Source organism: Athene cunicularia, assembly GCF_003259725.1.
Source record: "Athene cunicularia isolate RWA chromosome 10 unlocalized genomic scaffold, athCun1 chr10_part1, whole genome shotgun sequence".
NCBI classification, from domain to species: Eukaryota; Metazoa; Chordata; class Aves; order Strigiformes; family Strigidae; genus Athene; species Athene cunicularia.
In genome coordinates, this window is record NW_020799112.1 from 10,569,829 (window position 1) to 10,591,334 (window position 21,506).

Sequence of the window (21,506 nt, forward strand, 5' to 3'; positions counted from 1 at the left end):
ACGGGGCAGGGATTCATCTAAAAACAATGTCATTAAATGATTAAATGATCACATAGCTGGCCAAGCCACTGCAGCAGTAAATGGCCCAGTCATAAAAAGGACAAGGGATCGATTGGCACCTGGGGAAGTTTAGCAGGAGGTTCTGGAAATATGTGTCCATTAGGTTGCTGAGATCAGGTTCATTAGTAGACCCGAGCGCTGGCAGAAGTGGCCTGACAATAAACTCTGCCAGCGGACACCCCCTACTGCTAACATAAGTCAGACCTGCCGTGCTCCGCTTCCCTTTGATTATTAAAAATGGAAGAGGGGGCTCCTTTGAGGTAGATGGGCTCTTCAGTGAGTTTCTGTGTCTTTCTGATTGCAGGACTTAGAACGTGCATGACATTGCTCTTACACGCCCACACCTTGCACTGCGCTTTGGCCTTTTTTTGCAGCAGTAGTGATGCTCTTCCTTTGCACGCTTGCAGCTGGAAAAGAGCTTTATCACCCCGTGCTCCTGCAGCAAACCTCGAGGGGGTTTTTGGCCATGGAATACAGGGCTCAGCTCTTGCATAGCTGCTCCCACCAGCAGCCTGGCCACTCCTCAGCACATTTTGCTGGATCTGTTTGCTCTTTTTTCCCATCCCAGCATCTCTGCTGGTGGCAAAGCCCACCAACACCATGCTTAGAAAACACCAGCAAATGGCCCTGAACATATTTCCCTGGATAATCTTGCTTTTGTCGGGAAAATTTAACACCAGCCATCCATTACGTGACACTAGTCGGTAAATTCATTACAGGCCCGTGCCTCTTATCTGTTTGTCTTCATTGTGGCTGCTGCCAGTTCCACCTGATTTTAGGTTTCAGCAGCAACGTGCAGTATATTTATCACTTTGCCATTTGAAGCGTAACTGCCTGAATAAACTCACCTATTTGACAGTGTCTTTCAGGCCCTGCTTTCTGTAGGCTGATACACTGGTTTATTCTGATAAATGATTTTAAATCTATTTTGAGCTGCTGGAAGGGGGAAATCACTTTCTGTTTAAAAATGTTATTGTTAAAGGTGAAAACATTTGGTTATGAGGTGAGCAGCAGTTACAGGGATGGTGGAGACTTCTGCCAGGCTTTTCAGGAGCCCAAGGGTCCCAGGCTGCAGGTCTGGGGTAAAAACAGGTCCCCAGGCTACTGCTACCAGGATAGTCTGCAGTAAATCTGATATTTACTGGGGGAAGAACAACCTGCTAGATTGCCCTGTGCACATCCATACGTTTCTTTCCATTTGTGAGCAGTTTGGTAATGCCGTATGAGTCCTTTGGGTGAAGCCACAAGACATTGCTCTAGCTCCGCTGTTGATGAAACAGCAGATCTTCCCAACCACAAATACTATAATCGGCGCTTGTAGTTGCGGCCTTCTTCCCTCACCGCTCTTCGTACTGTCAATATGTGCTGATTTTTGAAAGCCTCCATAGCAGAGGGCTCATTTCTGCCAGCACAGTGGCCCTGTGTGGTGCCACATGGCTATGCAGAGTTATGTACACTTTCCATTTTATGTCTGTGCAAACAACCAGAGGCTGCTGACCTTCCAGCCTGCTCCCCTAGCAGGCAGGATGCATTTAAATAACCTTTGTCAGATATGGATTATTTTGCAGCACTGGGATTGCTTTCACTGGGAGACTGGGGAGAGATGAGTGGGCTTAGATCCTGTTGCTGTTTGCCTGAATGATGTAGGACCCACCTGGGCTCTCCATACAGTCCTGAGCTGACCTTCAGGTGCCTTCAATGAAGCCATGACTGCCAGGATGGGTGACCAGATTGTAGCACTGCACTAATTACAGACACAACATCCAAACCACAGTTGTCTGCTGCCTATGTTGGGTTGGCCAAGTATCCCACATTTCCAGGCAGACAGGCCTTACTGAAGCCCAAGCTACAAGGTTGCTCTTTGTAACAAGAGAAAGTGGGATCGTCATGTCTTTTCTCACCCTCCTTCTCCTTTCTTCTTGCAGCCCCTGCAGAGTTTGTGCAGCATCCCCAGTCCATTTCCAGGCCTGTGGGGACTACGGCCATCTTCACGTGTGTGGCCCAAGGGGAACCCCCGCCCCAGATCACTTGGCTGAGGAACGGGCAGATCCTGGAGACCAGCGACCACATTAAGCTGAAGAATAACAACAGGTAAGTCCCTGTGTGCTGGCTGCTGGCACTGCAGCATGGGGTGGAGAGCAGTGTGAGGTGCACGGCTGGGTTATGCCATTCCCTAGCATCAATCTGCACAGATGGAGGACTGACATCACCTTATGGTCCAGCAGTAGCTGTCCCTGCAGGTGTCATTCTTGGGCAAAGAGCAAGTTGGCTCACACAGGCTTCAACTTTTGCCCGAACTGCAGATTTGAGGCAGGTGTGTGCAGTAGCTCATTTTGGACTGGTTGGTGAAGGCTGGCAGAGAGCAGTGGGGTCTGCAGCGTGTCCTGGTGGGCCGTGCAAGCCCTTTTTTGCCATAGCCCCATTGCGCTGGGCAGTGGCTAATGTGCTTAAGGCCGAGAGGGGCATGAGTGATCTAGAGAGATTCCAGTCCTCCTGCTTGAGCACCTTGAAAAGGGAGTGCTTTAGAGCTGGCTCGGCTTCAGTAGGCAAGGTGGGTTGCTGTCATGCATCCCTCAGACTGATGCAATGCTCCCTCACCCTGCTTTTGAGTCTGAATTAAAGGCTGTTATTTTTTAACTGTCTGGCCTCCAGTGGAAAGGGAAGTGGGAGAGATGTTGGCTTTTTGCATTAGCAAAGAGCTAATGTGAAGGTGGTCATGTTTAGAAGCAGGTCTGTGGATTTAACTTGGGCTCTAGTCCTGCTAGGTGCACTTCGTAAGATTATATTTCAGCACTTCGTGCTTTATTGTACCAAGACATCAGCATTAGACTTTGACTAATGATACAGAAATCCAGCAAAAGTTTGTATTCAGTGCTGATCATCATCTGGGTATTTCTGGAAGGACTGAATGTTGTCCCTAGAGTTGGCAGGGACCACACTCACTCCGCAGTAGAGGAACCATGCTTTAATCCCTGAACATTGACCTGCCTGCATGTGCAAATGCAAATACATTTGAAATAATATTTGCATGGAAGTTGTTTTTCACTAAACTTCAGCCTTTTATCTCACCGGGGAAGAGTGTTTTCTCTGAGTACTAAATAACTGCATTTTCATGTGAGAAGATAATATGGTGGGATGCACTTAGTGTGAAAATTACAAGTTGACAACATAGTTTCTATGGAAATAGCATGGAACAGTATACTGAAAAATAATAGTGCCTGTGTTGTAAACCTAAATTATTGGTAGAGATTTGTACTCTATGGTGTCATATAGCTGCTATCTGTATTAACAAATGCATCTCATGAATGCAACTCCCCAACCTCACTGGAGGGTCCGGACCTTCACTTTAGACTGTTGGGAGGTGCTGTGTGGGCACCATGGCTTTTTCCTCAAGAGAGAACAATGATTTTATTTTTCGAAGTTTCTCTATAATATAGGGTTTTGTTTTGAGGTTTGAGGCTTTTTTAAAGCTTTGTTATATGAAGGAGAGAAGGAATTGCAAGGAGGATAAGGTATGAGTTGTAATAAAATATTCTTAATCAGTGGAGGTTTTCTCTGAGCTTTTAGAGCTTCAGGGAACTTCATGTGTGCCCCTCAATCCAGCCTCACGGTCTTCTAGTTCACTTCATGGGTTTCTGAGGCATGTCTGCCCCTACAATATGAACAGAGCAGAAATAAGAGGAGGGAAATTAGTGCATCCCCTTTTATTGACCAGAAAGTGGAGTCAGAAGTGACCAAAGACCTTATGAGTAGTTGTTAAATCCATGACAAAACCCACACTGAATCCAGCTCTGCATCTCACCCAGGTGTCTTGCCTGTGAAATCATTCCTCTTCACTGTTTGAGGAAAGTAAAAGTAGGGTCTTTGGTCATGGTCATGTCTCCTGGCCAGGTCCCTGTGCCTGGAGCTGCACTACATGTGCATGTGAACTGCGACTTGGTGAACATCGAGGTAATTGCTTTCTTATGGGAATCATGTAATGCAATTTAGTGTCAGTCTTTTCTACTGCAAGGTAAATGATCAGATTACATTGCATCTGGCACAGGCTGGGGGAGCTCAGCCATTTACTGGGGCTCAGCTGACACATAGCATCTTCTCAAGCTATAGTAAGGCAATTGTAAAGCTGAGCCCTAAGGCCATTGTACTTGACATGTTGAACTTTTGGCTTCTTTAGCACTAGTCTTGGTCTACTCTGACACCCAACTTCAGGCAAGTGGCCATGCCTGGTGGTTTCCAAAGCTGTCAGCCTGAAAAATGCCCTCACTGGTACAGCAGGGCTGGGTGCTCCATGAATTGGAGGAAACAGATCAACGGCTGGGTTTTTTTCTGAGCTTTTTCAAGTTGTCCTTTGTTTCATTCTCATGGGCATGACTAAGTGCTGTAACCCACTTAGTTCCAGGCAGAATCAGTTTGTGATTATGCCTTGGATTTATCAGTCTATTGCACTTGGAAAATATTTGTCCGTGTAAAGATGGATCTTGAATCTACTAGTAATGAAGCTACTAAACTGCACTATGAGCTTTTTAATTAGATTACATGGTTTCCTAGAAAATTCATTTGGATTAAAACTCTGCCTAATATGGCAATAAAGGTCTGAATGCCCCCAAAGGGATTTTTTTAGAAAAAAAAAAGTAAATCATCCCAAATCATATCATGTGCTAATTGATTGCAAAATATAGTGTTATGAGCAACTTTGTTCGAAAGACACAAACACAGCTAGAAGTGAGGTCCAGACCTGCAGAACATGGTGTGTTCAAGATGCTGCTCTGTTCCTGCAAGCTCCTGAGGGCAGTAGCCTGTCTGCACAAACTCAGAGCTGATGGGAAGATCTGTCCATCAAACTGTTGCTTCACAAAGTTGTGAAGGGCCCTTTGACATCTACGTCATGTCACACTGTCTCTTGTATGCAGTAACTGCAAACCCAAGGAGAGCAAACCCTCAAGGTCAGGGGACTTCAGAACCCCATTGTTGTTGAGATGGGACAGCAGCTTCAGGACTGGATTCACTGCAGATTGGATGTGGCTACTGGTACAACATCAAATGATCACTTGCCAACTTCCAGCCTTTCAGCACAGTAAAATAAGTCTCACAGGCTGTGTCCGATAAACACCTCTTCCCTTGTGGTCCCTTAGATGTGAATTCTCATCACCTGATGTGTTGACGGTTTCTGGGCACATTAGCATTAAAGATCAGCCTTCTGCTGTGCCCTCTCCAGAGGTGGTTGTTATGTTTTGAAAATGCCAGCTGTGTGGGAACAAAATATCCAATCGATGATTAGCAAAAATCAAAAGCAGTTCTGGGATAGTAGATAATTGTTAATGAAAAATGCATGAAGGCTCAGGCATAGGGAATTGTGGGGTTTTCCATTAAAAGCTGTGAATAAAAATCACTGGAGGAGCTGACGATGGGGCTGCCTTGACACACAGTCCCTGGGCTGGGGATGGAGCTGATAGCTGTCAGGGTGATGCTTTTGGATGGAGACTCTGATGGAGCCTTTTTGACTTTGGTGGAGCCATCCCCATGTCCAGCAGCTTCAGGGTCTGTCTTTTTCTGTTGATCAGAGATGGTGTTTGCCCATATTGTTCCTGGGATGATTTGGATCGATCATAATCCAAATACCTGAGAGGTGTTGTGGGCATTGCCAGCAAAATTCCCACCTGGCATCACCAGCCCGGCCCAAAAGCAGGCGTATTGCTGCAGGAGGAAGGGGTGGTTAGTGACCAATTTAATTGTGGGCTTGTGTAAAATCATGCTTTCTAGGTTATTACTTCAAAATTTACAAGGAAGCATGAAATAGTACCCAAATTACTGCTCTGAAAGGTTTATTGCCTTTCTTTCTTTGACCCAATCAGGTTCAGGGGATAATTTTCAGCCTAGAAGTATATCACACTATGGGGTTTATATTGCCGTAATAGCAAGGAACAAAGGCCAACATCTTCAGAGAAGGCAAGCTCTAAATATTGATTTTCCAAGAAGATTTTATTTACAAAATGGTAATTAAGGGACTTCATTTGTTCCACAGGAAAAAGGCTTCGTTAGGACTTGGGCTCAGGTGGCATTTGCTCTTCTCAGTGACCTTCGCTTATGAACTGTCTCCTTTTTAAATTCTTCCTCACTGGTTTGCGCTTGTTTTAGTGCTCTAAGAATGACTCGCTTCAAGGGCCGTGAATGTTCAAGGTTCATGAGGGAAAATATTCCTCTGTAAATAAACTTTAGGACAACTTTGCTTTTCTTGCACTTGTCGTGCTGATTAATCCTAGCACAGATACGGAGGGCGACCCTCAAGCACAAACACCCAAGCACATGGGACCAGACAGCCCTTTTGGTACCAAATCCAGAGAAACTAGAGCCTGTCCTTCACAAGGTGGCTTTTTTCTATAAAACCCTGTTAGCTGAGTGTGAAGAGATGCAGATGGGTTTGTACGTCCCTTCATGGTGCACACATCCCACAAACTCTTGAATTTGTAGGGATTTGGACACATTAAGGGAGGACAGGCAAGCCTGTAGGTTGTTTATGCAGTGAGTTTGAAAAACGTTGGTGATTATGGGAAGGGTACCATATAGCAAATCATATTTCAGTTCCCAGAAGCGTGACAAATAAGTACACGGAAGACTGAGAAGTGAACCAGCTGCTCCTGATTTAAGAATAATTTATGGGTTTGACTTTGTTTGGAAGACACGTGGAAATGGTCTTCACAAGGAAGGTCTCCACACGAGCGCCCAAAGCCCCACTAAGCCCCTTCCCAGCACCAAGCAGGGATCCCGTGCTGGGATCACACAGCCATATCCCACAAAAGGGATCTGCAGGAGCCCAGGAGCAGCCAACAGCAACGGGCATCAGTCTCTTCTTCTCATGTGGCCTCAATTATTTTGCTACCAAGTTGCCTGTGTAATTTTTCTCTGTCTGCTGCTCCACTGAGCTGCTGAAGTGCATCACCAATTCAGGGTTTTCAGTGTTTCTTCAAACTGTTGCATACAGCAAAATAAGTCTGCAGAGAATGGTCCTTACACAGGAGCCTTTGAAGCAGGACTGAGCCCATCATGGGGCAGCCCAAAATCAGCCTCCCCTAGATTAGGCTGAGTCTTTTCTTTCTTTCTTTCTTTCCCTTGCTAGGAAAAAGGGTTGGGGGACTTTCCATTTAGCAGCAGATAGCTCTCCCAGCTGTCTGCATTAGCAGTCCTACCAATGTAGGCATCTGCCCTCCCTTCCAGTAGCTTTTCCTGAGATGTTTGCTGCTTCCCTGTGGTCCTGCAGATGCAAAGACTTTTCTGCTCCCTCCCTGGGACAGGATTCAAGTTAAGTCTGTGTTTGCAATCTCTGGCTTGTGAAAACAGATTGAGTGGCAGCCAACACGTTTACCAGATAACCAGCAAGTCTTGTAAGAAGGAGCAGCCAGCTCTGGCTGTGGTCTCCTGCCTGTGCCAGGGTACACTTCCCAGCTCTGCAGGGATGGGAGGACACAGCTCCACCGTTCCCACCTGGGAAAGCTCAGACCACCTCTGATGTGGACTAGAGCTGAACCAAGGGACCCAGAGCCTCCAAGGCTAGAGACTTGGTGTCTGGTTGGGTTGTAGACCTGAGCCCGGCCACTGCTTGTCCCACCTTGGTGCCTGAGCAGTGGTGAGTTCCCAAAGGGGCTCAGCGTATGTGTCGTGTCAGGACAGCGCAAACCCAGGTGTCATGGAGTCAGCATTTCAGGATGGAATGATGCCACTGCTGTGCCTCCTGTAGCAAATATGATGCCATTTACAGCATCCCATTTGCAGAAAACACACTGTACAGCCAAATCCCCTTTCTGCCAGACTTTGTCCTCTCCCAGGTGTGTGAGGACCAGCATCTCCAACCAGCTTTGCAGGATGAGAGTCTGCTGGCCCTTTCATCTGGCACTGATGTGGAGTGTGGGCTGGTTCCCCATGGCATGATGTGCCCTACTGGGACCAGCAGTATCCCTCCCGAAACTGCACTAGGATGACTCTGTGACCGCAGAATCAGGCTGGGATCCTGGCCAGTGGGCTGCAGTACCTGCTAAATATAAACCAGTTTGTATGGAAAGGATTCCTTCTCCTGCATAACACAACCCAGTTTTGCCCTGCATATTTAATTTCTGGAGGTTGAAGAACATGCTTATAGAGGGCTGGGGACAATATGCAGTGTCTCTCTGGGCTGATGAGCATCACATTCTTAGCCTGTATGAGGCAACCTTCAAAATACAGGGCATTTCTGTAAAATTGCCAACAATCAGCACCAGAGGGGAAAAAGCTCCTTCCCAGCATGGCACCGGCCGACAGCCCAGGAGCAGATCACTCGGTGCAGCACAGCACAACACGACCCACAGCAAATGGAGGCAGAGCAGGGCACAGGGACAGGGCATCTGAATGACATGCTGGTGGCTTTCTGGAGCTGCTGGCACTTAAAATGCTCTCCCCACTAGCCACAGCCTGCTCTCTGCATTAATTTCATCACACTCCCTCTTTTGTGTGCCTGTGTGCGCGCGCATGCTGATATCCTTCCAGATGGGCCCCTCTTCTTCTTTGTGCTGCTGAATCGATGAAGAGGCTTCCTTCAGTTCTCAGACTTTTTCAGAAGAGCCTTTGGAAAGCCGATCTCCGGTCACCGGCCCAGACCCCTGACCCGAGCCAGATCAGTCATCCTGATTGCCTATGAACTGGGAAGACAGCTTGGGAATACTGCGGCTTTCGAGCAGCAGAGGCCTCTCATTTCAGCTCAGCCGGGTGTGAATCTGCAGCGGCTCCTCTCCCCACTTCCATCAATGCCTGTCAGGGCATTGTGCGGAGATGTGATGGAGCCCTCGGCTCGCTGAGCGGCTTTGGTGACCAGCAGAAAGCCTTCTGGCATCTCGCCTCGTCTGACGTGCTTGCGGCGCTGCCAGTCTGGCACTCGCAGGAAAGTTTTCCAACAGCAGATGTCCCAAAGTGACAGATTTTTTTCCTGTTGACAGGGAGAAATAAAAGGACACTGCATATTTCAGATGGCTGACGTGCAGAGACGCTCTGCGCCTCCTCACACGGCAACTACATATTTTCCTTTTGTTTGAGCTTTTTAAAAAAAAATAAAAAGACAAAAAGCAGCAAAACCTGGGAAAGCTGCTGGACCAAATGCTGACCCTGCTGCGTTGCATCCTCCAGGGGCTGATGTGGTGGGCAAAGGCAGGAAGAATTTGTCAACAGTTAAGATGAAAATGGACGCACAGCAGAAGTATCAGCTGGGATGATGCTGGGGTTCATGTAACTCACTGCCAGCTCCTGCCCTCCTCATCACAGCTACCAGCGTGCTTCAGAGCTCATGCCGGGGCTTGCAGGGAGCTTGGCAGCCTCCTTCAGAGGTCTGCCTGTGGGTGTTAGAGGGACCAACAGAGAGAGAGAGAGAAAACCCTTATTCTCATGAAGCTGGTGTTTAGATACTGGGCATTTTGCTCGCCAACTTCTCCACGCTTGGTTTCTGCTCCTTACCCAGCTTTATAGGCATAGCCAAAAATCCCATTGTTTTATTGACCCTGTTGCCTGAGCATCATTCCAGGTAACATGGGCTCTAGGTAATGGATGGCCAAGGCTCTTATTGCACAGTACGTCCAAACACAGCCTTGTAAATCTCAGTGAAAATTAACTTTTCAAAGCCTAAAGCAAGTTTCCAGCTACCTGCCATGTCCACTTTGTGGAAATTTATTTTGTTTATTTCTTCTGCTTTGTGCGTGACAGTGTTACTGACCACCCTGGCACCTCTGCAGAGAGGCAGCTGGGGTGTCTTAGGCTCTGCCCAGCTCTGGGTCCCAGTGGCCAAGAGCTGTCCCAGGATCACTGGCAATCCAGCACATCATCTGTGTCACCCAAGAAGAGCTTTGCTCACCCTGCAGTCCTCCCAGAAGAGATGTCTTTGGCTCCAGCATCATGCTGTTGCCGTCAGGCTCCTTGCACCCATGCACTGCTTTCCAACCAAGCTCCCCTCTTCTCTCCTCTGCATCTTTTCCTCTCTCTGTGTAAAGCAAATAAATACATTCGGAAGCAGAGAAGCCTAATACTCCTAGTTGTTCCTAGGCTGCTTTGTGCTTGGGAAGCTTAACCCTGCTCTCAACTCGTGTGCCAGCCTGGCCTGGCTGCTCCTGGGTGCCCAGATGCACAGCAGCCGCCTGGAAATAATCCCTGCACTGACAGGACAGAAGGAAGCGCTGCTGCTCCTTCCACACATCTGCTTTGTGCAGAGCTGCAAGTACAGCTTTCGGACAGCGTAATCCTGCCTTCTGCCATCTGTCCTCACAGGAATCAGCCCTTGTTGACACAGTTGAGCCACACATCGTGTCCTTCCTCCCTGTGCCCCCTCCCAGCTCTGCCTTTCTCCTTCCATTTAATCAGATACGTTGAGCCCGTGGCTATGAGAGGAGCTTAGGGCTGATTCTCTAAAATCACCATATCAGCTGAAACCATCACATTTGATATTCCATTTACAATGTTTCCAAGGAAACAAAGGCACAGGACATAAATAGATGACTGTTAAACATTTGCTCACTCACCATGGCCCCAATAATTTGCAAGGCAGAAATATGAATGTTAAATCAACAGCAATAATAAATTTTAATATAGGAAGACCAATATTTTACTGCAATTAGAAGAAGCATTCGTTCTGACATACAGGCAGGCAGTGGCAAGTTATTCATCATTTTCACTTTCGATGTACAATTTTTCATTTACATAAAAGGCAGCTTTGATTATGACCCACAAAAAAGCCATGAAGTGCCCCTCACATCAGCAGGGGTGCTTGGGTTTTACTCGTGTGCAGTCAAGTCCCAAGTCCACCTGGAATTCACCGTAGGAGAAGAAAATAATTTATTTCTCCCTAGAAGCAAGCAAGGGATGTGGATTTGGTTAGGTTTGAGTCATTTCTTACAGGAAAATAGCAATGAGAAAGCTCATGCAAGCTGTGACATAAGCCAATGAGATGATGCTGAAGCTTGGAGGCATTGTGGTCTCCCAAGCATTCATGCCAAGCCAGAGCAAACCACAGTTCACAAATACAGATGCACAAATAGGGATTAAGCCAGAGTGATGCACATCTGGGTGATGCTCCAAAATGGAAGAGGAGGCAGTGGTGAGCAGTGTTTTATTCACACAAATTGAACCGTGTTGTTCCAGGCTTGATTTCTGAGGAAGGGAGCAAACCCTGGAGAGAGCAGAGCTTTCATTGATGGATCCCCGTTTGTGAACAAATGTTATTAAGAAAAGATAGAGCTGTGTTGGACAGTTATTTCTGAGTCAGTATTTGCTGGTGTTGTTTTAAAGATACTGGGCAGTGCAAGCCTTGGGCTGGCTCTGAACTAGCTCCAGTTGTACACAGCCATTGCTGGAGGGTCACACAGCTCAGAAAGGACCATCAGTTCAGGTGCCCACGTGTACAAGGACTCTGGTTGTCACTGTGCCCACCAAGCCACTAAACATCCCTCCTAGAGGTGGTGCAGAGATGGGCACTGTGCTCAGGAATTTTGGGAAGCTGGTACATCACTGGCTTTTCCCCCCTCATTTAGGGTGTTTTCCGTCAGGGTAGTCAGTGCCTGTCTTTATCTCAGAGGCTGAAAGCAGCACCTAAGCCTGGTATGGAGGTCCCTGAGAACACGCTGGAGGAACTGTCCTGGTTGCTGCCATGGGAGGGCAAGCTTTGATGTGCCAGCAGCAAAAAGATGCTCAGAGGTTTCGCAGACAAAACCTGCAATTCGTTCATAAGCTTTGGGTTTTGGCTCATGGTGATCATGTTTCTGAAAATGCAGAAGCAGGAGCTGAGGCTGTAACCCTGCTGGATAAGTCAGCTAATCCTGATGTTACCCTAAGACTGCTTTAATGTGCTATAATACAATTAGAGCATCACCAGAGGGCTTTCTGGCTGCGCTTGATTATACTTGGCTTAGCGGCTGTGTGCAGTGTCTGGATGGGTCTCACTGGTGTGTACTGGAACTAAGACAGTTAAATCTGGTTTGGGTGTACAGGTGCACTTGCCACAGAGCTATCTCTGCAGTGTGGCTGGGATCTTCCTGAATTCAGGGCTTCAGATCCTGCCATTCCCTGTCCTACCCTGTGTCCACATCTGGCTGTACTTGAACCACAGTCTCCACAAGTTGAGACAGAGATAATCTGCTCAGTCATGGGATCTGAGAAATGATGCATCCACCTCCTGGGTTCTTCCTTCCCCAAAAGACTCTTAGACTGGCTCTCAGGAAGTATTTCTTTCCAGAAGGGGTTTCTGGGCATTGGAATGGGCTGCCCAGGGCAGGGGGGGAGTCCCCATCCCTGGAGGGGTTGAAGAGTCGGGTTGACCCAGCGCTGAGGGATCTGGTGGAGTTGTGGACTGTCAATGTTTGGTTAATGGTTGGACTGGATGATCTTCAAGGTCTTTTCCAACCTAGATGATTCTGGGATTTTGTGAAAGCACCAGCCCACAGCTTTCTGGAAGCTTTCAGTGGAAATAGAGCATGTGGAATGCCCTGCCATCAGAGCCAGCACAGGGGGGTGCCATGGCATGGGAGGGGAGGGGAGTGGATACTGCAGAGCACTCAGTGAGCTGCTTGTCCCCATTGTGTCCCTACGCAGCACTCTCTCCATCTATGGCATCAACCAGGCGGATGAAGCCATCTACCAGTGCATCGCCGAGAACAGCGCCGGCTCCACGCAAGCCAGCGCTCGCCTGACGGTCCTGTGGGCAGACGGGCTGCCCGGTCCTCCACAGAACGTGAAGGCTGAGACAGTCTCTGCAACCACCATCCAAGTGTCTTGGAAAGAGCCTCTGCAGAACACCACAGAGATCATCGGCTATGTGCTGCACATTAGGAAAGCTGCAGGTACGGTGCTCTACCCACTGCCCAGAGCATCCTCAGCCTTCTCATAATTTAGCATTGTGGCCCACGAGGTAAACTGGTACTAGACAGTGCTGCCACCCACATCATCTCCATGTTTCTGAAAGACAGAGATGAGGAAGTAACGCTGATGTAAATACCAAAAGGGTGGGGAGGGTGAAGCTGTGTGGTCATGTCTTGCTGCCTGCTTAGAGCTCTAGCAAAGCACACAGAAATGTCAGTAGATGATGTGAGCAGCTACGTATCCACCTTAGAGATCAGAATTACTACTTGCAACATCTGTTTAGGCTCCTTGTCAGAGAGGCTGTGGCTGCCCCCTCCCTGGAAGGGTTCAAGGCCAGGTTGGACAGGGCTTTAGCAACCTGGGCTAGTGGAAGGTGCCCCTGCCCATGGCAGGAGGGTTGGAGCTGGATGATCTTTAAGGTCCCTTCCAACCCGAGCCATTCTATGATCCTTACCTCTTGCTAAGCCTAACGCTGCTCTGTTCTCTCTTTCTTTGCCCTTCAGACCCTGTAGAGAGGGAGTATCAGGAGGCTGTCAGCAAAAGCACCTTCCAGCGGCTAGTGACTGATTTAGAGCCCTCGACCAGCTATAGCTTTTATATAAAGGCTTACACCTCCCGGGGTGCCAGCAAAGCCTCAGAAGTCACAGTGGTGAGCACGCTGGGAGAAGGTAAGGAACACTTTGCGCTTGGACCATCAGATGCTGAAACCCGCTGTGCATAGCAGCAGCGCCAGTCGCCCTGATACTCACTCCAGAGCACTCTGGCACAGCCTGTGGTGTTGATGCTCCTTGTTCCCACTCCTCCTCATACTCTGGGATACTGTGTAAAATTCACTTGTATTGTTACACAGGGGTCTACTGATTGCCTTAAACATGGCATTGCCTCACATAACTGATGTTGTAGCAGAGGGTGAGCGCAAGTCTGGCTGGTCTCATGCATTGCAGCTGCTCTGGGCTGTTCCTGAACTGCTTGCTACATTCAGATTTCCTGCTCAAACAGCATCTCAGGATCCTCCAGCAGCTCTGGTACTCACAGCTCTTACTTGATACATGCCACACTTAAATATTTTTTTTTCTGCTCTACCCTGGAGAAATCACACTAGAGCTGAGCTGTCCTGACTTACAAATCCCTGTCTTGGCCCAGCCTTCTGTTTCAGTGGGAAGTTAGAGCAATCTCCAAGGATTTTTTCCTGACTTGGCCTCCCATATGTGGCCACCAGTTAACTTCCCCAGTAAGAACGTGGGTGCTCTAATGCAGGACCCTTGCACACAGACACCAGACAGAAGCCCCAGCCCCAGTGTGGTCTGTCAGCTGGCATTTTAGGAACATTTTTCCGAGAGACTCATGTACCTCTCCAGCACCTCTGAATCTCACATACTGACACTTTCTTAGGAGCATTGCATCGTTCTCATGAACACTCAGTAATTATGAATTTGCAGCAGAGAGGGCCTTGGGTGCAATACTTTATTTAGGATCAAATGAAAGAGTGTGTTGACTTCCAGGTGGGAGATCCAGTTCTCATTCCATTTTCAGCCCTTGCCAGTGTTTACTACAGCATTTAAGCCACAACACCAATAAATCCTCACCCTGCAAGTTGTCACCCTGCAAGTTTATTTTCCTTGGTACTCTGCAGGGAATCAGTCACCCTTGGAGTTTGTTTTTCCTTCCAATTTAGACACAGAAGGATGGACTAAGGCAAAACTTGTAACTCCTTGACCCAGTGCTCTGAGTTCAGCTACTGGAGCTAGAAGCCAGCCATGCTTCATAGAGCTTGGTGTCTCTGCAGAAGTCTGGGTCAAGCTAAAGAGGAGTTTTTGTCATTATTACCTTCAATCACAACAGAAATAGTTAGGTATCCAGTAATGGGATCATAAATTTCCTGGCTCTCTGAAGTTTCAAGGCATCACTGTCCTGCTCTGCTATCCTTTAAAAAATGCTTGTCCTGTGTAACATAGCTTCAGCAATTAGCCCCATGTTCAGGATGGACAAGCTGGCTTGGTTAAGATCACTCAACCTCAGCTTGCGTTTGCCTTGTAGGAAGATAAAAAGAGATTTAAAAGCCCCAGTTCTGGCATGATTTGTTTGATTTACTTCACTCGGGTGCCTGTTGCCTTTTGCTCACAGAGAGAGCAGGTCAGAGAGCCGGGATCTAGTGGCTTTTGTCACCAAATTAAGGTTTCGCTGTAGGTCTGACTCTTCTCACAGCCAAGCCATTTCACCCCGTGCCTTCCCGAGGTATGACAGCTATGACTCCCCTGGGCTCATGGAGCACCTGGATCTGTGCTAGCAGCCTCAGAAAGGGACGGGATTTCCCTGACACGCCGTGTCTCGGTGTTGTCATCCCGGCTCAGCGTGACGCATGTGAGACGCACACAGAGACGTGTGTAAAGCCCTGTGGTGGCAGGGCCCTCTGTGTCACCATGCTGCAATGTCCTGCCTTGCGTGGAAGGGACGCGGTGGGTGAATCTGGCAGCCAGGAACAGCTCAGCAGAGCCGGGGCGGCGCTTGTTGGAGTGGCCAGCAGAGATGTTGCCAGCTGGAGTCCATGTTATACTGGTATTGTCTGGAGTAGGAATATGGTGAAGGTACTGAGGAGCAGGACTGCTTTCACCTCGGAGAGGTCAGCTTTCAGGGTTAGGAATACACTGAGAGTGCGCTTGGCTGAAGCCTCCAATGCTTTCTAGAGGCACGATGCTCCTTCCTTTGTGCCAGTGATAGTTTTGGATGGAAAGTAGAAGGGAAGACACCGTAGAGAAACTACCCAAGTGAACCTTGTCCTCCATAAACCTCTCTCACTATGGAGGTCTTCTTATCTCCTCCCTGTTGTTCTCCTTTACGCCGTTTCACAAATGCCATGGTATTTTAAATCTCAAACTCTCTCCACTTCATTAAGCAGCACACATTCCTTGTTCTTGTCTTTTAATGCTTTTTAGGGTTTTCTCCAGGACTTTTTGACATTTTTCTAGGATGAAGACTGTTCCTTTAGTCATCTTCGGCTAAAGATGCCTTCAAGAAGAAAGTTGAAATGACCTGGGGAAAATTCCAAACAGCACGGAAGAGGAAAACAAGTATCCCAGCCCTTAGCATGAGGGAGATGCCTCACTTATAGTAGATCCATATTATGTCTTACATATACTTCTGTGAAGCACCTATACACTGGTGTGTGTGTACATATATTTATACACACACACACACAGAGATATACTCCATCTGTATACACTTATTTGTGTAATAACATTATAAACAGCACATGCATTCTGCGAGTGCATACATATAATCAATATTATACATATATATACTCAAAGTTTGAATAAATACTATATATTCCATACTTTGAAGGAGAGATATTCTTGTGGTTTTTATTAAATGTAAGGCTCTGCAACCATAAAATAAAGCCAACTCTTCGCAAATCAGGATGGCCCACATCAGTGTTTCTTTGTCCATGGGATAATGCGATTTCCCTTTCTCTGGCGTTTTCACATGTGATTTGGAAAATGATGCTGTAAGCAAGGGGCCAACTTCTCAAAGGGGGGATCCAGACAGTTCCTAATTCTTCCCTAGAGGGAATTGGGAGAATTAGGAAAAAAGAGTATTCAATTGGATTGCAGAAATATGCAGCCTTGGGAAGAATGGCACATTCTGGTATAAATAGAATTTACTCTGTGTTTTGCACCCAGAAAATGCTAAGCACAACCTTTCCCTCAGTGAAATGCACATCAGAATGAATTCTAGCAAGAAGATGGACTTCGACCCATTTTTTTTTCCACTGGCAGCACTCAGGCAGGATGGGATCTCATTAACCTGACCCAGGACAGCTGCTCATTGAGTCCTTCCTCCTGAATCCACATGGAGATGCTCACCCGTCAGCAGGGACTTGTTCCTCCTGCCGTGCGTATCTGGGGGGCATCAGGCAAAGCTGCTGCACCCTGAAGGAGGACATCACTTTGGGAAGAGACGGCGTTGCCCAGACCCTCCTGCTCACCAGGAGAGATAAGCTTGATCTCTCAGTGCCTGGGAAAAGGCAAACTGTTGTGCTGTGCGGTTTTGCTTTTACTATTAAATTGAGGAAGTGCCCTTTTTAGCTCTTGTCAGTCTTAGATTGACACAACCACATTTCATCCACTTTTCACCATCGCTCACTAAGTGGCTGTGCTGAACTCTCTGCCAAAGGCCAGGTTTGCACTGCTCATCCTTTAGAGACCCTTTGGGGAAAAAAACAAGACAAAAAGCAGCATCGGTTTAATGCAAGCCCAGCAATCCTTATATTTGGGAACTTCTGAGCTTGTAATCATGTGGGATTGGAAAAATAGCTCTGCCTTAAAGCCTGGAGGCTGCTGGAAAAGCACGGCTGTTGTTCTGCTGGATAATTTTGCTGCAGGGTATATCTGATCTCAATGCCTGGTACAGCAGCGCTCCAAAACCCTTCTCCCTCCTGGTGCCAGAGCAGAGCCTCCAGCACCTGGTGCTTTGCACCTTCTGAATGGTGCCAAAGGCTGGGGAACCGATGGGAGCATTTGGCCTGGGGGTGTTTTGTGGAAATGAGGAAAAAAAAATCATCAGTGAAATGTCCTGCTGAGACACATCTCTGTCTTGATGTGATCAGTGTATGAGAAAGGGAGGGAGAGGGGAAGGAAGAGGCTTGGGGGAAATGTGGTCCTGTGTGCCCCAGCGCTGGGTTTGGTGCAGAACCAGCTTTGGAAAACCCAGATAGCTGCATCACAAGAAAATTGGCTTTGGTTTACAAATCTTTGCCTCTCAGCCCAGGCTGATGGGGCAAGATGGGGCTGGGCAGCTTTTTGGGAGACCTGGGGAGGGAATGGCTGTGACCTGCCCACCCCCACCCCCCGCCCCGATGCAGCGCACCCTGAGAACAAGGGCAGGGGTTTGGGCCATTGACTGGAGCAAAAGGGATACTGGTGAACATGAATCAGGCCTCAGTGACACCGGGCAGCAGCAGGGACATCTTCCCCGTTAAACCCCCGTGCGCCCCTAAGGCCAGGTAAGTGCCTGCCTACCAAAACATGCCAGCCACAGCTCTGCAGGGATCTCAGGCTGCTCAGGTGTTTGTTAATGAAGATGCCCTGGTTCTCTTCTAAGTCCCCAGCACAAAATCACAAACCTCCCTCCCAAAGCCAGGGAGGAGAGAAAGCTCCCGCACACCCTGCAAGCCAGTGCAGGTACCTAGCATGCTTTTAAGACGGATGTCTCCAGATCCATCCCTTCTGGTTCCTTCCTCTCTGGGGGATTAATCACTTTCAAAGGTCCTCACTACCCTCAGGGCTAGGGCAAAAAAAGTGGAATTTGGGAATGCATTACCGAAGTTGCTGCATTCCTGCCCTGACCCGACAGGGCTGAGCATCAGCTTGCAACCAGAGTGTAAAAGTAGCCTCTTGCTTGCTGAACTGAGCAGAGGAAAACCTTGGAAACTTCTACAGCTACCTGAAGAAATTTAAAGCTGTTAAACCAGGATCTGGTCTGAGCTGATTTTTCTCCATCATCTCATCTAGCGCATTCTTTGGTGCAATGACCTCAGGGAAAGCCTGATGGGGAATATCTCTAAAAAAGCACATGCAACCCACTGTCTTTCTCTCTCTGTTTCAGTCCCAGCCATGCCATCCCTCTTTATTAAAGTAATTAACAGCACCGCCGTCCAGGCTACATGGGAGCCCTCCATCAAACTGGGCCAGCACGAAGGCTTCAAGCTGTATTACCGCAAGGTCCACCTCTCCCAGTACACAGGGCCGGTGCTACTGCCCAGCAACGTAACAGCATACAACATTACTCACCTGGGTGAGTATGGCGACGCCTTGAGCTGCGTCCCCTCCTGAGCCTGGGAGAGCCTGTTGTGATGGGAGAGCTGGGATGTGTTGCACAGCCATGAAACGGGAGATGCTGCAGCCCTCCCCCAGGTTTTTGGGGTGCTTTCTCAGTAACAAGGAATTGTTTGCAGCATCTTGTGTGTATTTGGTACGATGTACATTTCCTAAATAAGTATCACTGAGGGAGATGATGCTAATGATGAAACCTGAAATGCCCTTTTTGTGTCTCCTTCGAAATAGATGCGTCGGTGGTGTATGAAGTCAAGCTCCTCGCCTATAACCAGCACGGGGATGGAAATTCCACTGTCCGCTTCGTGTCCTTGAGGGAAACTGTGGAGAGGACAGGTGAGACGGGATCTAAGTCTCAGGGCTGGTTTGTGAAAACCACTTTGCAGGAGGGTGGCAAGGCCAGACACATACCCCAGACACCCGTGGCTCTACGACTCATCTCACCTTCAGCCACTTAATTATTTTCAGCATTGCAAATAATAATGAAGCAAAACTCTGTGAGGCTGGGACCACCTGGTGCTAGTAGAGGTGGATTCTCTGCCCCATGGCTTGCACCATCCCCACCAGCCAGTCCAACCTGATGACTTTTTTACTAAGAGGGAGAAGATAAACTAAATGTTCCTCTAATTGATGGTTTTGTCCCTAAGGTCAAGCCAGAGGTGAGGCCATGAACATGAACAAACCCCCATGCATAAGCTAAGAGCTGCCATCCTTGGGTGAGATGTGGTGCACCGAGTGTCTCCACTTTCCTTGATATTTTGACCTTCACTGGTGCCAGGAAGGAAGGATACATGGCTTTGGAAAGGAGAAGGGCTGCAGAGCATGAACACTACATTATGTGTCAGAAAAGGAGAATTCTCTAGAGGGAATCTCTAACTGATCACACCTTTCGTATTCATCTATGTGTAAAAAACATCCTGCTGGTCTTAAAAGCCTTTTAAGCCTTCTGGTGGGAATATTTTCAAAAGATAGTTATTACTCCTCTGTCTGTGTTGGAGTAAATACTAATCTCGTCAGCATAGGACCTTCAGTCCTCTGCTTGCTGTGACGGCCTTCCTAGGGTACCAGGAGCAGGAGAGCTGCTTTGGCAGGCAGTGACCCCCCCCCAGCCCTCCACCCTGCTCTCCTTTTCCCCATACACAGCTCCCAACACCACCCAGGCTCCAACTATTGCTCTGGGCTCCCCCAAAAGTTGGAGGAGCAATAGAAAAATGGCACCACTGACCCCCCACTTCTCCCTTCTTCTGCCAGTGCTGAACCCCCCTTGCGACTGCATGAAGGATGAGCAGAACAATAAAACCTCCACGACCGGTATCATCATTGGGATCCACATTGGTGTCACGTGCATCATATTCTGCGTCCTTTTCCTCATGTTTGGGTACAGAGGAAGGTAGGAGTTGCTCACGCTGCTGCTCACGAGGGTTGATTGTCCTTAATGCCATGTGGGTATCCCCACAGGGGTCTTGCACCCCCAGGATGATGATGGGCTGTTGCACATGTCAGAATGTGCATCCTGCAGTTGTGAATGCACAGCCCGGCTCCCATGAACATGGAGTGCTGCCTGCCTCCCTCCCAGGCACACAGACACAGCAGGCTTCACCAAATACACCCCATCAGCTCCGGTCCCCCTCAAGGGCCCTGGTACCTCCCGGGAGCATCACTATACCTGCTTTGGCAAGCCCTGACCCTCCCTGTAAAGCAAGAGGCCTTTCATGGCAAGGGGAAAAGATGTGACTTTATAGGAGGGATTTAAGGAGTGAAAGCATGTAGCACAAGGATAAGGCAGAATCAGGCGTGGGGGAAGGAAGGGAGGTGAGACACTGGGTTTGCTTGCCCTCAAACTCTATCTCTTTATTTTTCAGGCTGCTGATGTGCAAAAATGTGCAGGAGCAGCTGTCAACCCCGCAGATCCCCAGGAGCCAGCGGAGCACCACGGGCCTCGTCCTGAACGGGGCCGCTCGCAGGGACAGGGATGACCGGGACTTGAATGGAAAGCAGCTGGATATGAATGAGCTGGAGAGATTATTCCCAGCATCCCCATCCCAGGAGCAGCAGGAAAAGGGAATAACGGTAAGTCTAGTGGGACAGAAGCATGCCTGGGAAATGCAGACGCAGCTGTGTGTCTAAGAACATCATCGGTGATGTGCCACCGTCATCACATTGTCCTCTTCTCTCTCTCCAGTCAGCTCAGAGCCTGCCAACCACCCACGACAACACCCAGATATCCACACTCCCTCTGGATGAGTTCAGCATCATCGAGGAGCAGCCAGACCCCCTCCTGAAAAGCCCCTGTGGCGGCAGCCCTGCTGCTCCAGCTCCTGATCACGGGCCCGCCAATGAAGGATAAAACTGCCAAGACTCGAACCCTCCTGTAGGAGTTACCAGAAACCAAACCCGCGGCTGGTGATGTCTTTATGACGAGTCGTCAATCTCAGGTCAATTGAAGATTTTTACGGTCTGATTGTTATTTTTTTGTTTTGCTTTATTTTTATATATATATATAAATATATATATATATATGTATACAGCCTTTTGGAAACTCTGTGAAGTTTATCTTTCTGACCTCTCTCGGGCATCTCGGTGTGTTTCTTCCGATGACAGCTTTATTGAGACTGGTCAGGATGGATTTTTCCTGCAGCTGCTAAGTAAAAGACTCCTTGGCAGAGTTCGGCAAATTCTCCCATCTGGGGATATGGTGGAGCCTCCTTCTCTTGGCATCCCAGACTTTTTCCTGATCAGCAGCTTTAGGACTACTTTTTG

The 21,506-nt window shown here is 48.3% G+C and overlaps 1 protein-coding gene across 1 annotated transcript in view; it reads left to right on the plus strand.

Annotated features, from left to right (window-relative positions):
- IGDCC3 (immunoglobulin superfamily DCC subclass member 3) overlaps positions 1 to 21,296 on the plus strand; it is a 113,511-nt gene extending 92,215 nt beyond the window's left edge. The window contains exons 9-16 of the mRNA XM_026856046.1: positions 1,986 to 2,151; positions 12,652 to 12,899; positions 13,422 to 13,586; positions 18,520 to 18,708; positions 18,978 to 19,082; positions 19,998 to 20,136; positions 20,609 to 20,816; positions 20,929 to 21,296. Of these exons, the coding sequence (XP_026711847.1) occupies positions 1,986 to 2,151; positions 12,652 to 12,899; positions 13,422 to 13,586; positions 18,520 to 18,708; positions 18,978 to 19,082; positions 19,998 to 20,136; positions 20,609 to 20,816; positions 20,929 to 21,093 (1,385 nt within the window). The 3' untranslated portion in view covers positions 21,094 to 21,296. The remainder of the gene's footprint in view (positions 1 to 1,985; positions 2,152 to 12,651; positions 12,900 to 13,421; positions 13,587 to 18,519; positions 18,709 to 18,977; positions 19,083 to 19,997; positions 20,137 to 20,608; positions 20,817 to 20,928) is intronic.
- The last annotated feature ends 210 nt before the right edge of the window (positions 21,297 to 21,506 follow it).